Raw genomic sequence first — 17,235 nt, forward strand, 5'->3', positions numbered from 1 at the left:
GTCACACACAGCTGAAATTTTTGAGACATTTTTGGTTAAATGGAGCTGACTTTCAGTAAGCATTTTAAGGCAAATAGGCATGATGTTTCCTTTTGATCATTTAGCTTTTAATGAAGTTTCTTCCTTTGGAGTAGTTGGGGTAGTCAAGTGGAAAAGTGTTCGCTTGTCACACTGAAGATAGGGTTTCAATTCCCCACAATCTCTGAGCCCATTTCTGATGTCCCTGTCATAATTTTGGTGGAATATTGCTAATAGCGATGTAAAACCATACTCACTCCTTTTTGAAACCAGACTACCATACTGTATTTGCTGTAAAGAACTCAGCATGGATTTAGCGCTAAGATTGTAAGTGAAATATATTAACAATAACTTAGGACTGTCTTAGCACTAAGAGAGCATCGAAAATCTAGACATGGAGTCTTTCCTTATACTGGGTTTGGTACAAATGTTTCATCTCTGTCCTGTTCCGTTTTCACTGCAACAGGTTCTCAGTGTTTCGTCATTCTGAAACTTGAGAACATATTGGTTGGAAGGTTCTTTGAGTTTCATTTATTTAAGTTAGAGAGTTAGATAAGGCCATTTTATTTCTCGTTCTACAGATCCGCCTGTCGTATTATTTCAAGAATGAGCTAAAAAATTGTAACTAACTTCCTCCACACAAGTAATAAAATCCTAATGTATATATGTATTGGCCAAAAATGTAAACTTACATTAAAATGTTTTTAGATTATTTTTTGTCCCATATACATTTTATAAATTGCCAAAAATGAAATACTTTGAGTATATACAAGGAATATTACTTTGACTGGTGACTTTATTCTGTGAGGACAAAAATCTGAAACAAGAGATGAAACAGTTCTGGCCACAGGACAAACTTTGTGGCTGAACAACTTCTTTGCTCAGGTGAAGTGATGTTTTGATACAGATTCTTGTATCATAACTGCTTGACAACAATACAAGAATCTGTATTGAAATGTTGCGCCACCTGAGTAAAGAAGTTTTTCATCTATAAAGTTTGTCCGTATCTACGCGTTGGAAATTTAGATTATTCTGAATGCTTAAATTTTACTCTTTTATTTCTGACATTAGGTCTCGGACTAGCTCTAGAGCCTGCCGATTTAATTTTAGAAGTTAGAAAGCTATAACCTAATGTTGACTTCTCTCTTTTGAAAGTTAGGTCACCAGACAAGTTTTAGATCATTGCGGATTAGTTCAGAAACCTTTCAATTGAGGACATGCTTTCATACAAAGGGATCCATTATGGATGGTTGTATATGCAGCTCATGTCAAACCTGAGCGTCAGTGATACATTGTATTGCATTATCTTTGACACCTCATGTTCTTGACCCAAGTCTTGCAGAAAATCATCCTCATTTGTTATCATAATGAGAAGTTCTGTTTTGCATCCTAAGATTTATCCGGAATAAATCATGTCTTGATAAAATGGCAAACACATGTGTAACTATACAGACATTGACACAGCCAAATGAACACACATACTGTCGTAAAAGCATTCATGAGACGGACTTTTAAACAGCCACACAAACATCACACAGCTATACAAACATACAACCACATGATTTGGTAGGGTTGCCTTATGATTACGTCTGCTTGTCATGCTGATAACCTGGGTTCAGTGAGTACAATGGGTAATGCTCACTTCTGGTGTCGCCCCATTGTGAGAATATTGGACTATTGCTAGAAGCAGCAGAAACAATATTCACTCACTTACACAGTCACACAATCATTCAGCTACACAAATATTCATACAGCCAAAGAAATATTCTTTGAGGAACACAAACATCACACAAATGTTGTTACAGCTATTCAAACATTAACACTGTCACACAAACATCCATGCAGTCATTCAAACATTAACACAGTCATGCAAACATTCATGCAGTCATTCAAACATTAACACTGTCACACAAACATTTATGCAGTCATTCAAACATTAACACAGTCATGCAAACATTCATGCAGCCATTCAAACATTAACACAGTCACACAAACATTCATTCCGCAATTCAAACATTAACACAGTCACACAAACATTCATGCAGCCATTCAAACAAACATCCATGCTGCCATTCTAACATTAACACAGTCACACAAACATTCATTCCGCCATTCAAACATTAACACAGTCACACAAACATTCATTCCGCTATTCAAACATTAACACAGTCACACAAACATTCATTCCGCCATTCAAACATTAACACAGTCACACAAACATTCATTCCGCCATTCAAACATTAACACAGTCACACAAGCATCCATGCAGTTATGTAAGTAATATATGGCTACATGGAAAATATTACAACCTCAACTTTTTATATGCAGTGGTTATTGATACTTCATTGTAGTGAAATATCACGTGTTATCTAAATATGATATGACCTGCTGCTGAATGATACACGACTTGTCTTCCCAGCAGTGTGGAGAGAGACATTATCCGGTGTATATCATTAGCCCCTACCAACATCTGCATCCTTCAATCCACGAGCTTCCTCAAGGGCTCTGACGATCTCTGTACCATAGAATAAATCAGTGGTGCTGGGAAGATGTAATTTATGTCATGTTGGAAGGCTTTATTTAGGCTGATGACTAGGGCATCACTGCAAGTGGACCAGGAAGGATGAGGTGGAGCTGGTATAGCTTGCACAGGTGGCGTCACAAGTGACATTCAACCCGAAAACTGGAGATTGTCAGGCAAGCAGAACGGTTACTGCTTAGTTTGGTGAAACATGTTTGTCTACATCTTCTGATTCTCTCCATGACTGGTATACCAAACTTTGTGAGTGTTATCCCAATACAGGTTTTTATGATCTGATAGAAGGAGAATGATAGCAGAGGCAATTTCTGTTGGGATGATGGAGTGATGGAGAATCCGCTGAGTCGTCAACTGCCACATGTATGTTGAGTGTTACTATTACTGGCAGGAAGAATTACTTGAAACACTGATTGCTATCCCGGGTCTTCAATACATCTGACACTAGATGGAGCCACAACATAGCCAGCCTCTGGATAACAGTTATGTCTGCATGCTGAGCTCGCTAATAGACCAAGGCTTATTTGTCAAAACAGAGCAAGTAGGATAACAAATAAAAAAGTATTTCTGACTTACTTACACCATGCTGGTCGCGGTATTTGTGCTTCACTGCCGAACACCTGTTTAGTCAATTACTGTCAGTGGTGAATTGGTACGTTCCTTTCTTCCCAATACATGTATCACATGGAGGTCCTTCCTAACATGCCCAAAAGTGAACTGTCACTGCCCCCCTGTCATGTTTTGAGGGGGATTGTATAGGTGGGTGTAGGGGTAATTTAAGCACCTGACCTCCAGATCAAGGTGCAACACAGCATAGCAAGAAGTAAACTGCTACTCTGAATCACTGTCACAGGTTGAGGGGATTGTATACAAGGTTGTAGGGGTACACCTGACCAACAGAACAAGGTGCGATACAACATTGCAAGAAGTAAACTGGCACCTATTCCCCACCACAGAGATGCCAACCACTCTGATTTTGGAGGAGCTACTGTGATTTTCAAATACAAAATCTACTCTCCGATTTGTCTGTAAGAAAGTCTGACTTTTTAGAAAATACAAATATGTTTTAAATTTAGAATGTTGAAAAGAATTTTAGTAAATAGCCGTTTGAATATGTTCATTTGTGTTAAGTTTTATCTGGTTAAGTATGCCCAGAAATTTCATATTTCCAGCAGACTAAGTCTATTTTGAGACCCCCACTGTCATATGGGGCCCGATGCCCCTCTCACCGTCACCCCCAACTTGCACCTTCAGGGCTCTAGAATTGCTCCGAGGATCATACAGGTTTTCTGTAGGGTTATATTAATCCTTGACTTTTATCCCCAGTGCTTGCCTTCAGCACTCATGGGTCTTGTTCGGTCAGGCTCGTTCACTTGGTTGATACATGACAGTATATCCCAATAGCGTAAATCGATGGTCATGATGTTGATCACTGGATGGTCTTGCCCAGATATGTTTATTTACAGACTGCTGCCATACAGCTGGAATATTGCTGAGTAGAGTTTTGAGCAACAAACAAAGCAAAAATTTCACCAAAGTAAAGGTCCACCTCCTGTGGAAGTTGTTAGGGGTGTAGATGGGGTACATACTTATGCTTCTCACCCGAAGTCCAAGGTGCTACCCCATATGAATAATGCAAGTAAGTTTGGGTGCCTCAGAGGTGGTGGACTGAGGTCACACAGGGGAGGGGACTGAGATCGTGGGCTGCTGTCTGAGTCACTACTTACCCTAGAAGTTGCTGATGGTTGGGATCTGAGATACCATATCAAACAGCGCTTTGCTATAACAGAATTAGTGTAGTTCATGCATAAACATGAGCTTTTATCTTCACCAACACGTTAAGTCCCATGGAGTTGCAGAAACATTTGCTTAAAAACTGCACATTATGTGTGAGTGAACTTTCGAACAATGCTGAAAGCATGTTTTTTTAAACATAGTGTGTGTTACCATCAGGGACTGTAGACAACAATGAAAGCATGTTTTTTGAAACATAGTGTGTGTTACCATCAGGGACTGTAGACAATAATGAAAGCATGTTTTAAGATGTGTTACCATGAGGCACTATAGCATGCCAGCTGTGAAGATGGTGTTTCAGTTGGGTTTATGCATGTAGTGTCTCACAGAGGATGAAACCAAACCCTTTTTGGTGAAATGCAGCTTGTGTAATGGGCTGATAGTGAATAATACAATTGTGGCAATTGAATTTGCATTGATGTCTGAAAACATTGACTGTGAAATTGGGAAAATTCCTATTGCAAGTAGAATTCGCTTGCAGGAGTAATTGTATGTATTTTAGGGGTCCAGGCTTTATTTCATTAGAACGGTAGTAGAGTAGTCTAGCCATTTTGTTCTGGAGGCTGAGATGAGATCTCCATCAGTATGGTGTTCCTGCCATTGTCAGTCTAATGGATTGGTCTTTGATCACCGGTACTAATCATCAAGAGACAATGCACCCTGATGTAATTTCAAGGCAGTTTAGACATCTCATTGTTGGTAACTGTTTTAAAATTTTAAAAAATATTCTGATATAAGATTTGATGAAAATTACTCAGTCAAAAATTTAGGTGGTAAGCTATTACATTCATGTTAAGACAATGTTTATATTTGTACATTTATCTTGTCAGACACAGAAGAGGGAACAGAAATACTGAAGAAACTGCAATGTGTAATCACGTTGTTTCATTTATAAACTCTGTCTGGGAATATTTTTTACAAACTTTACCTGTACGAGACATGGTAGAAGAGTAGAAAATAGATGAATTGGCCATCTTCAGCATCATTACCAACTGGAAGCTTCCAGTTTTTCCTGGAAGGTAAAGAGCTAAATTTGGCAAAGTCTGTTTAACAATGACAATTTATGAGCTTTGCTTGTTTGATGTTACAGCTAAAAACAGATGTGCCAGTTTGGAGGAAAACTTATGTTACATTTTGAAGAAATTTTGAATGGATAAGTAGATTCATGCTGCTAAAAAATTGGGATTGGAAGTTTCTCGGCATCAGTCTTGCATTTTGACTAGTCATTATGAATGTTAACATGTCTCCAAATAGCAAGGATTTCTTACGTTGCACTTTTGGGAGTAATCTTGTCTGTAGCAGATAAAAATCCCACTGATTTTCTCATGTAAGCATTGCTCGTATACACTATTCCAGTACCTGTTAGTATTTGGAGCTTCCATTTAGTGTGTTTACCTGGACGAGAGGTCAGGTACTGTGGGAGGGCGGGTGTAGGAGAGGGCTGGTCTTGATCAGAGAAAATGGTGGCGCCAGATTATCTGGGAATCTGGAAGCTCATCATGGAGATCTCCTCGCTCAGATTCCTTTTCCTTACATTCCGTGAAAAACAAACATTCTATATGGTTTTACACCTCATCTCAGAACCATGGCATATCAGGCAATGAAGGTCTTTAGATGTACTGATGCTTGATTTGTCAACACGTGCTTGTGCTGATGGGTTGGTTTGGCATTTGGTCTGTGTATTGTGGACAGTAGATCTGGCTGATGAAGTTAATTCTCTTCATGTTGTTGATATATCTGAAGATGATGCTGGTGAATCGTACTGTCGTCTTTGATGGTATAACAAGTGCTAGGTTTGTATGTTGTTAGTTAAAGGTATTTGGACTATTTGTAGTGGACAGTAGATCTTGCTGATGAAGATAATTCTTTTCATCTTGTTAATATATTAGATGATAATGCTGGTAAATCATAGTGTTGACCTTTGTTGTATAATATTTATGTATGTTGATGTTAGTGACAGGCATGGTCTATGTATAGTGGACAGCCAAGGTGGCAATCTTCATCTTGTTGATGTATCTTCTTGCACTTCTTCTTCTACTTCTTCTGCATCTTCTTATCTTGCAATGATGCTGGTAAATCATAGTGTTGTCCATGGTGATATTACAGTTGGTAGCTTTGTATGTTAATGTTATTCACAGGCATTTAGTCTAAGCCTAGTGGACAGTAGATCTGGCTGATTAAGTTAGTTCTCTTCATCTTGATATATCTGATGATGATGGTAAATCATAATGTACGCTTTATATGTTGATATTACTTAGTGTTATCCACTCCACATTCTGCAGAATTTACTAAGGGCTGCAAATACCTGTGTTGAAATAAATGTAGTAACAGTTGTCCTGTTGCTGTGATCATTTTGTTGAATTGCTCATGTCCTTAAGGAATTCATAGCTGGGTTAATTTGGAATTCTTTTATCAAATAAATATTTATCATGCTTTGTCATTATCAAGTACTGACTTGTCTAATTATAAAGATAGAACATTTAGTGCAGATTAGAAGCATGGCTACCCTCAGTGATGTAGCCTTGTAAATTTTAGCATCAGAATCAGGGAGAAATAGCTTATATAGCTCTCTGCTAGGAACATGTGACAGATGATAGCTTAATACATCCTGATGTTAAGTTCAAATGAATTGAAAGGATCAGAAATATCCTAGAAGATCCAGATATTAAGCCAGTTGTGAATGACGGTAGTCCAGTAGATCTGATGGATATAACTACTAGTAGCCTTGTATCTGGTTGATGTGACCGATAGTAGCCCTTTAGGTCTGGTGTTGATGTAGTACAGATAACTATTAGCAGCCTTGTACCAGACTGATGTGTGTGATGCTAGACCGGTAGATCTTGATGCATTGTTTGCCCTTAACCCTGAAAAGCTGCAGGCCATAAGGGCCACGAACCATATAGTATATTGTGTCCTGATAAAAATGTGAAGGCCCTATATTTTGATATGGAAATAATACTGTTTCCTATTGGGGTTGGAAATACCTGTCGGACATAAGGACAGATAACACAAAAGCTGTGGCCTGAGGACCGACATTAATTTCAAACACTGTCTGGATATGTGTTATGGTAGCCTTGTAAATCCTACTGTCAAGTTCAGATGTATTGAAATAATCAGAAATATCCTTGAAGATCCAGACATGTAAAACCAGTTGAACGTCGTCCATTTGATCATGGTGAATATATGTATTAGGAACCTTGTATCTGGTTGATTTGACTGATTCACTTGTAGCCCAGTAGATCTGGTGTTAAGCTGGTGGAAATAACAACTGCCTTTGTTTCCTTGTATGATAGTGATGTGACTGACACTATCAGTTACATTAAATCCTGATTTTAGTATGTGAGATTCATGCTGACTGACAAGGAATCACGAAAAGTGCCCTGGGAACGAGTACAGCATTATCCTGTCTTAGTGCCCCAGAAACACCTAATTGTTTGGCTGCCTGCCATTCTCAGCTCCAACAAACACCTTATCTCTGCAATAACATAACATCAACATCAGAGGTTATTCAATTAGTCTTCTGTATGACATACTGAATCAAATAAAGAAACCTACCTTCACCAGATATTCTTCCTTGTTGTAGGATATTTCTGGACAGAATGGTTGCCAGGCCGAGACATGAGTCAGGTGCACGATATGTGACGTGTTTGTTTTGGACATGTTCTACCGTACTTAGTCTCATTATTCCATTTTTTTCAACATTCTTGTGATGATGATGAAATAACATACACCTGAATAGGTAAAATTGCTTGGAGATATAATTGGTTTAGTGTCTTGAGCACGTCAGAGAGGAAAGGTATCAGTTTCAGTGTTGTAGAAGCGATGTGTTTGTGCGGAGGGTTTGAGGAGACACAACATGGATCCTGTGACGCCTGTAGCTGTAACAGGTGGGGCAGGTCTTCTGCCGCTACAGTTGTGGAAACACATCCCCCAGAAAGCCAAATATTATTTCCAAGATAGGTTGATTTCCTGCATGTTCTTGAAATAGCGCTGGATGTAATCATGTATATATCATGTTTGTTGAAGTGATGTTGATACACAAACTGGAACCAGATATTGTCATAACAGTTCACGTGTTATTTTCAATTCTACCAAAATATTTCATCAAGCTCCGTCTACCTGCTTTTCAAAGACCTTTCTGCCCTGGTGCATGTGTTGAGTTTGCACACTGGTTCCAGATCTTTGTGTGCTATCTTCCTGAGAACCATCTTCTTGGGTGCAGCATGTTTGAGTGTTGTGAGTGTCACTCCATTGCTGAAGTTGTGTAAACAAGCTTAAATGATATTTTTAATACAATTCATTGATAAAAAAATACAGAGATGTTCTGAATAAATAAATGGCTGATTCAAGAATATCACAAGTGTACAACTTGAGTATGTTAAACGCACCCAAAACCTTGTATATCATCTCTGTGCAGATATACAGAGATTTTTTTGTTCAGGTATGTGTGAAGGTGTATGTCATTGGAGCATATCTCTCATGTACACATATGACCAGCGTATGAAACTCCTGAAAAAAGCCAAGAATCCCACAGGGCTGATAACTTTAAAATGTTGCTGGCCCTGTTAACATGTAATCAGCCCCGTATTAAAAGCAGGAAATTGAGATATGGTGTTAAAATAAAGTAATTGATGAATTACTTGTAGTGAGGTAAATTGAAACATGTGCAAAAGCAAATTTAATAGAATCATAACTTGGTGGCAACTGTTTATTCACTTGTCACTTCCATCTGAATCAGAAAAGCAGAGAAAAGAACAACATTATTCATTGTAACACATGTTATATGTGGGATTACACTTTCATTGTAAAGTACAAATTCTAGTACTTATCGAGTTGAGTCCCATCCGGAAATTGAACCCACACCCTACCCATCAACCTACCCATTTATCTAACACTAAATGTGACTGGTCTAGAGAATGCTTTCAGCCAATAAATAATGTTATGATTACACAATGCCATTTAGGGAGTGGTCAGATGTAACATGTTATATTTTGGATTACACGTTCTTGGTAAAGTACAAATTCTAGTACTTTTTTAGTTGAGTCCCATCCGGGATTCGAACTGACATCATCTAGTTACCACATTTGTAAATTATATTCGAAATATTTCCCGTAGTCAGTGACATGGCCAAATATATACCCTTGGAAAATGTATTGGCTCACCGGGCAGACTACAAAATATTGTTATATGCCCACCATAAAACAAGCAAGCAGCAGGCCACTGGGCAGACGCAGTTTCGTATACTGATTGGACTAGAGCATATCCTTCATATGTACAACTGACTATAGTATATACCCTGAAGTATATACTAGACATATGCATCTGACTGGAGTGTATGCTGTATACAATGGACATGAGTATATCCTAGACATATGCATCTGACTGAAGTATAGGCTGTATACAATGGACATGACTGTATCCTACACATATGCATCTGACTGAAGTATAGGCTGTATACAATGGACATGACTGTATCCTACACATATGCATCTGACTGAAGTATAGGCTGTATACAATGGACATGACTGTATCCTACACATATGCATCTGACTGGAGTAGAAGTATTCATGCAATGGACATGAGTATATCCTACACATATACATCTGACTACATATATACATATATCATATATACCATCAAATGTACTGTGTCGTTCCAGGAGGTGCTGCATGTGGCCCAGACAGAGATGCAGTTGGCCGCATCTTCTGCGTTCCTGCAGATCCTGCAGCGGGAGCTGGTCCCCATCCACAACTACGCCTCTACATTCCTCCAGACTATTCTGGGCAGCGTGGACAGCAAGGACCCAGGTACACAAGTTAGCCAGAACACCAGCTCACAACTTCCGATATGTAACTTATAAGATTGAACAAATGCAGAGTGCGTCCTCACGATGCAGATTTTTGTGATCATGTTTGGTAACAAATGCTTTTTTTCTCCATTTAAAATAAATATGCATGTGGAATCATTTGAATTATGTCACACACACTTGAATGTAACATGATCGTTTTGTGCAAGCACTTACAGTTTTTGTTTCACATGGGGAATTCCAGAATCTATTTGTAAGCTAACGCGAGATGTCCATTCACAATCTTTTGTTTTTTGTAGTAGAGTACACTATTCAGTGTTGACTTCTCTGAAAAATAAAACAGTTACACGTTAAATGCATTTAAAGGCTTTAGCAACACAACACAAAATATGTCCTTTTATGTATACCATGTGTAATACCAGTAGGGGAAATTCCATTTTGCATGCATACCATTAGCCAATGCCAATGCATATGAGAAATAGTTATATATATCCATACAGATAAAACATTTCCAAAGAAATAGAATAAATTGTCACATTTTCCATTAATTTCTCTTCAACATCTATTTCCTACTTGACTTCATCATTTGGATTTATCAATCTTGTAAATCGAATATCCTCTCCTTTTTTGGAATGGTATTTTTGACAGATGTTAAAAAGATATCAAATCAATGTCTGAAGAACAATATGTGCGTTTTTAGCTTGCTTGCAGGATATATCGGATGATGTGTTATTAAAAAATTCCATTTGATTGGCTCATGAAGATCTGTGATAGAATTGGTCTTCTGAGTAACCCATGCTTGTTGTAAAAGGCGACTGATGAGATCGGGTGGTCTGCCTCGGTAACTGGGTTGACACATGTCAATGTATCCCAGTTGTGTAGATTGATGTTCGTGACATCAGTCCTTGGACTCGATTGTTTACTGACAGCTGACATATAGCTGTAATACTTTGAGTGAAGCATTAAACAAGAATCAACATTTCAACAATTTGATTGTGTGCCTTTCTCTTTATTTGTAAAGCAAGAAACGATAACTATTTTGTAGTGATGTTCTGAAATGTGTGTTGTGATGTCATAGATGTTGCTGCAGCCTGGCTGGACACGCTGCTGGATGTCATCGACCTGCTGCCTAAAGATGTCATCAAGTCAGATGTGAGTACCTGTATTTTATGTCAATCCAGCTTCCTTCGACTGTGTCTCACAAGCATATTCCTGGTGTTGAGAGACATGGTACCTCACATGTGATATTTAACACATGCAGTTACCAGATATATCATGTTGCTATTGTAGGGAGTGATTTTTCACATCACAGTTGGGTGCTGTTGTCCGGAGTTGTGTATGGCAAAAATTGCAATAGTACATATATTGCTATGTGTATTGCAGTGATGATTTTTACAGCTGAAAGGTGATGTTGACACAAGTGTGTTATGTTCGTCATTCCACCTGAATGGAGTGAAGTGTTTCTGTCACTTATCCCAACATCTTACCCTTTTTGCAGCCCAAATGTTACAAAATAGATGCTTTAACTCTCTAGTTTGGCACATCTCCAAGTCAGAGTCAGCTTTTAGAACTTTTAATTCAGTTTCAACCTATCTCAGTGCTGGACAGAGCCATTAACAGACACCATTAAAACACAGCAATTATTTTCACATGTGGAATTTTGTATTGCAATTTACGAGGTCATTTTCTGTTTGAAGTGATATTCAGTTGTATTGTTACTACCTGAAAACATGATTACTGAAATTGTAACATTTACAAAGGCTGACTCTTTTCTTTAGAGGGTATTTTCTGGGTTTCAAAATCTACAATCATCATCACCATCAATATTTTATGATAAGGCATGAAATTATACAACACAGCACTAGCATCTTTTCATGTACTCTCTGTTCAGTAATCAGTCTCAGAGTTCCAGAACCGCATTACTTTCCCTACACACACAGACACACACAGACACAGACACACAGACACAGATATGCATGCATGCATGCACGCACGCACGCTCGCACACTCGCACACACACACTCACACACACACACTAGCCCACTTCTTCAATGCTGGAGTCCTAAATAAAGCATGTCTAGATTTCCCCAGGTTCTAGGGCTCCTTTTCAATCTGAGTGGGTTTATTTCTTACAATCTAAATTATATATATTCAGGGCCTAAGCGTTAGTCAATCTGTTCAGGTGAACAAAATGAGGTAATTATAACCTCATCTAGTTCCCCTTCCCTGCACCCACCTTCAGCCATACCCAGTCATCTTGGGCACAGGGTGTTCAGCCAGCAGTGGTGGGATACAACCCACATGGCTTCATATCGTCTTGAGTAAATGTCAGCTGATTTCATCAAACATGGGGAATCCTCAGGGCACCAATGTCTGATATTGTAGACACTTGTGATATTTTCAGACCTTTACATTGATATTGCTGTACCCGAAACGCCATGTGATGTTGAATTTCATTAACAATGGTCTATCAGCCATGTGTTGGCAACAAGATAAAGCACTCTAGTGCTATAGAACAGTGCTAGTTTTGGAAAGCTATGACACATGTCTTGAGGGAAGATTGTGTAATTTATTTTCATGTTTCGTGTTTCATTTTGATAAATTTATGAGCGTTGAAACCATAAAGTATTTATTTTATCATGTGTGAGAACACGTTTTCTTGGATATGATGTGCCTTGTGTTGACAGCCTTTGTTCTTGGTCATACCGTTTCAACAAATCAAAGGCAATAAACATGTCCAATATGGCTGCTACAGCTGTACAAGGTGATTCACGATAATCAACACTTGGTCTACGGCCGTAAACTGTAGTGGAACTGTTCTTGTTAGTGATTAATTACTGTTATCAATTTTAAACAACTTGTAAAGAGATAATCAGTCTTGAAACATGTATCAAGACGAGTGACAAAGATTACAAGAAGTGTAAAATATTCAATGATAAAATTGGGCTGCATGCAATGAAATACTGCAATGTGATAATATCTTGATATACTTGTCATGATACAGTTTGTATCACATTATGCCTGATGAACAAGAGGGTGGCCCTGAACAAAATTTTGTTTGAATTGTAAAGTTTATTCAGTGACATCACTAATTTTAAGCAACACACAGCAGATATAACAAGGTATTGCCAGTAATGCACCATTTTGTACTAGACTAATATTTGATCTTTGATAACCTACAACTTTGTTAGAAATAACCCAAACCATTTAATTTTGAAAAGAGCTCAATACAGTGAGATATCAGATTCAGAAGCTGTGGAGAAATCTAGACTTGCTTCATATGGGGTGATAGCATTAGAGTAAGGACAGAACACTGCGGGATATGTTAAGGTTCAGGATGTATGAGACTGTCTCAGGTTCACTTGCTTGTTCAATGATAAATAAAAGAAAATATTTAAAATATTTGTACATATGGTACGTATCTCATGGAGTTAGGTGACTCTTGCTCACATGTGAATGTTCTCAGTCATAAAAATGTATGCTGAATTATGGTTTCCATATTTGAATACTTTATGAAAAACTGATAGGCTATTAATACAATTCAGTAACCAGCTGTCTGTTGCAGTGACATGTTTTTCCTTGTGGAACATTCATGCCTGTATGTTTACTTTCAATTTCCATGTCTGTCAGGCATAACATTTTGACAGAATACGCCAGTCCATGAATATATGGAATATATTTTAGATAACATGAAACTCGTCATATATATGTTCAGGTTATGATCCTCAGACTCTCCAGAATAGCAATGTATGTGTCCGTGTCTGATCTTCAGCTTTGTTGTTTTAAGGTTTTGACAATAGCAGTGGCCAAAGGTCAGCTATCACAGTCCGTCCAGGCTCGACTCTCCTGCTGCAAGATACTTGGCAAGATCGCAACCAAATTTGAACCCTTCATGTACGTACAGGGTAACATATTGTAGATGAATATATGGAAAATAATATGGGCAGCGAATTGACTACATTGAGAGAGGTGTTAGTAGTTTATGATGGATGTGGTTGCTGTGACAAATTTGATGTACACACAGCTCGCATGGGTGTGTGAAACTGACCTTCACTTTGAACTGAAGGATGACACATGGGTCAGTAAGATTGGTGTGCTAGATACGATGTTGCATAAAGTAAAGGCTAATGTTATTTCTGTTTGACAATTTTATATCCTGTGCATCCTTTTTCCCATTTTTCTCTTCCCACTGAATCTTATTGTCCACTGTCCAAAGTGAATATTCCTGTTCTCTGTCACAGTTGACTTTTTTTCTGATTTCTACCCTGTCCTAGTGGGACTTCCCTGTCAAATCCAGCAGAAAATTCCAACTCACTCACCTCATATTATTGTCCTGTTCAAGCTCAATCTACCAGCCCACTGACCAGGTTGTCACGTCCTTGTCAACTGTCTCAGCTTACCATGACCTCCTGTCAAAGCTCAATTTCAATGTCAATGTCCTGTGTTCTCTGTATTGGTGACTGTCCTCTGTCTTAGTGACCATCCCTTTTCTCAGTGGGGTGAACTTCCCGTGACTCATGAGATGATTATGAGAGCTGACCATATACTTTTGCCTCTGTCCAAATCGACCATCTGCTTGTCTTGTATCCAAGCTGAATCTCTCTGCCATTATTCCTCTATCCTTTTGACTTCATTTCACAGCTGACTTTTCTCTGTACTTACAGAATCAAGAAGGAAATCCTACCAGTGGTACAGTCTCTGTGTCAAGATGTGGATTACGAAGTGCGAGGATGCATGTGTCAGCAGCTGGACCCAGTGGCCAGGGGCCTCGGGTAGGTACTGACCGTATGGGTCTCTTTAAGGAGCTGCTACAGCTATTCTCATTGTGAGGTGTGGGTAGGTGCTACTTTTTAGTGCCAACAGCTGCATTATTACTGATCAGCGCATCATTCTCTCAACATTGCTGATAAGTTAGGTGTCTGTAGATGCTGTTGTTCTTTGGTACTTGTACCATCAATATTGCATGTGACTGTAAATATGTACCATCTGTGCATGACCTCCAGTTTTCTGATTCACACTTTTCAGCCTTGAAGCAACCAAAAGTGCAATACTCCCAGAGCTGGTGGAGTTGACAAATGATGAGGAGAGTTATGTTCGCATCACAGGACTGGAGACAGTTGTCAGTATACTCAGCCTGTTGGATGATGGTATGTACGCCAAACAGATGCAACTTGTTCCGAAAAATCTCTTCATTTGATGCATCGTTCTTCACTCAAAGCTGCTTATATGGTTTTTGTGTCTGGACTGTCATTGCCGTGGATTATGTCAGTGTGTTCTGAATTTGATATTCATTATTTTTAACAGATACCTGTATTACAACAATCATTCCACTGGTGACAAAGTTCTGCCAACAGGCAATGCTGGCTGAGGACTCGACACTTCCTGTGGTTGCTAGGCAACTAGGTCGTCTATGCCATGGCTTGTCAGGTATGGTTGGTAAACTATTGGAGACATGTTTTAAAAGAAAAGATATGGAGAAATTTAGTTAAGTTGAGTAAGGGTGATGGGAAAGTTCTCATCCTTATTATAACTGACTGCCTTGCAGAGCCTGCTAAATGTTTTTCAAAGTAATCCCATCTGAGGGCTACACAATTCAGATGTCAATGCTGGATGCTAAAGAGGGTTTTCTACAGGTAGTATTGTAAGAGATGGCCTGGAATAGCATTTGGTGAAAAATGGATGGAATAGGTATGTGATTGTGGTCACTCTAAATGTTTAAACATTGATATTCAGAGATTCCTTGTGTTTGGGTTCGAATTCCGGATAGGACTCAAACTCAAAAGGACTAGAATTTGTACTTTACTAAAAAAGTGTAATGGCTAATATTACATTAGTGTACATTTGACCACGTTCTAAATGGCATTGTGTAATCATTCCTTACGTTACAGTAAATCTGTCGGAAGATCAGAAGCATTGGTTCGTGGACTACTTCAGGAAGATGTGTCGGGTTGGGCTGTCAGAGAAAAACAAGGGCTCCAAGGACGCCGACAAGGAATCACCCTCCAAGGTGGGATCACATATCATACACTAGATGCAAGTACCTGAACAAGGAGAATGTAATGCTTCTCTTTTTGTTGATCCTGTAGGAGTTCCAAGTTTTTTGGTTTCCAGTGATAATTGGATTTTATCTCAGATTTCACTTTTCTCCCGCATCTTGCCAGTCAAGATAACTCTATGAAGGTACACTAGCACCACGTGTTAGGTAACAATGGAATTGAAGTGACAGTGATTAGTTCATTGAGTAAATGTCCTGTTACAAAGGAAAACATACTGTAAAATGGACCTGTTCCATGGGACTATCTCCAAGATGTGTTTGTGTTACAGCAAATGGCCATCCCAGACCTGTTTGCAGAGGAGGACCAATTTTTGGAGTGTAGGAAGAACTGTGCCTACAACTTCCCTGTAAGTTCTGGACACCATTGTCTAGTGCCTCCATGGAGGTAGCTGGTCTAGCCTGATTACTTTATTATTTGTCCTTAACGGCATTATCATGGACATTATGTGCTTCTCCAATAGGTAAGCTATCAGCCTTTGTGTCAGCATCTGATAGCCTTTGTGTCAGCATCTGATAGCCTTTGTGTCAGCATCTGATAGCCTTTGTGTCAGCATCTGATAGCCTTTGTGTCAGCATCTGATAGCCTTTGTGTCAGCATCTGATAGCCTTTGTCTCAGAATCTGATAGCCTTTGTGTCAGCATCTGATAGCCTTTGTGTCAGCATCTGATAGCCTTTGTGTCAGCATCTGATAGCCTTTGTGTCAGCATCTGATAGCCTTTGTGTCAGCATCTGATAGCCTTTGTATCAGCATCTGATAGCCTTTGTATCAGCATCTGATAGCCTTTGTGTCAGCATCTGATAGCCTTTGTGTCAGAATCTGATAGCCTTTGTGTGAATGTTGGCTGAGTGTGAGCTGGAATGGCATTTCATTCTATCTAGATGGGGTAGCCATATTGCTGATATGGCTTAAGCTACAGGTTGAATTCCTCCGTAAGTTGGGTATAAAGCTGCTTTGATGTGTGTTCTAGTTATGTTACCACATGTTAATTTATGCTGAGAAAGACCAAAGTGATGTATGTCTGAAA

The 17,235-nt window shown here is 38.9% G+C and overlaps 1 protein-coding gene across 1 annotated transcript in view; it reads left to right on the forward strand.

Moving 5' to 3' along the window:
* LOC137293498 (serine/threonine-protein phosphatase 4 regulatory subunit 4-like) overlaps nt 1-17,235 on the forward strand; it is an 80,605-nt gene that overhangs the window by 41,349 nt on the left and 22,021 nt on the right. Inside the window, exons 3-10 of the mRNA XM_067824072.1 lie at nt 10,008-10,155; nt 11,233-11,306; nt 13,942-14,048; nt 14,819-14,926; nt 15,180-15,301; nt 15,459-15,581; nt 16,043-16,161; nt 16,479-16,556. Coding sequence (XP_067680173.1) covers nt 10,008-10,155; nt 11,233-11,306; nt 13,942-14,048; nt 14,819-14,926; nt 15,180-15,301; nt 15,459-15,581; nt 16,043-16,161; nt 16,479-16,556 — 879 coding nt within the window. The remainder of the gene's footprint in view (nt 1-10,007; nt 10,156-11,232; nt 11,307-13,941; nt 14,049-14,818; nt 14,927-15,179; nt 15,302-15,458; nt 15,582-16,042; nt 16,162-16,478; nt 16,557-17,235) is intronic.

The sequence above is a fragment of the Haliotis asinina genome, chromosome 8 (assembly GCF_037392515.1).
Source record: "Haliotis asinina isolate JCU_RB_2024 chromosome 8, JCU_Hal_asi_v2, whole genome shotgun sequence".
In the NCBI taxonomy this organism is placed as follows: domain Eukaryota; kingdom Metazoa; phylum Mollusca; class Gastropoda; order Lepetellida; family Haliotidae; genus Haliotis; species Haliotis asinina.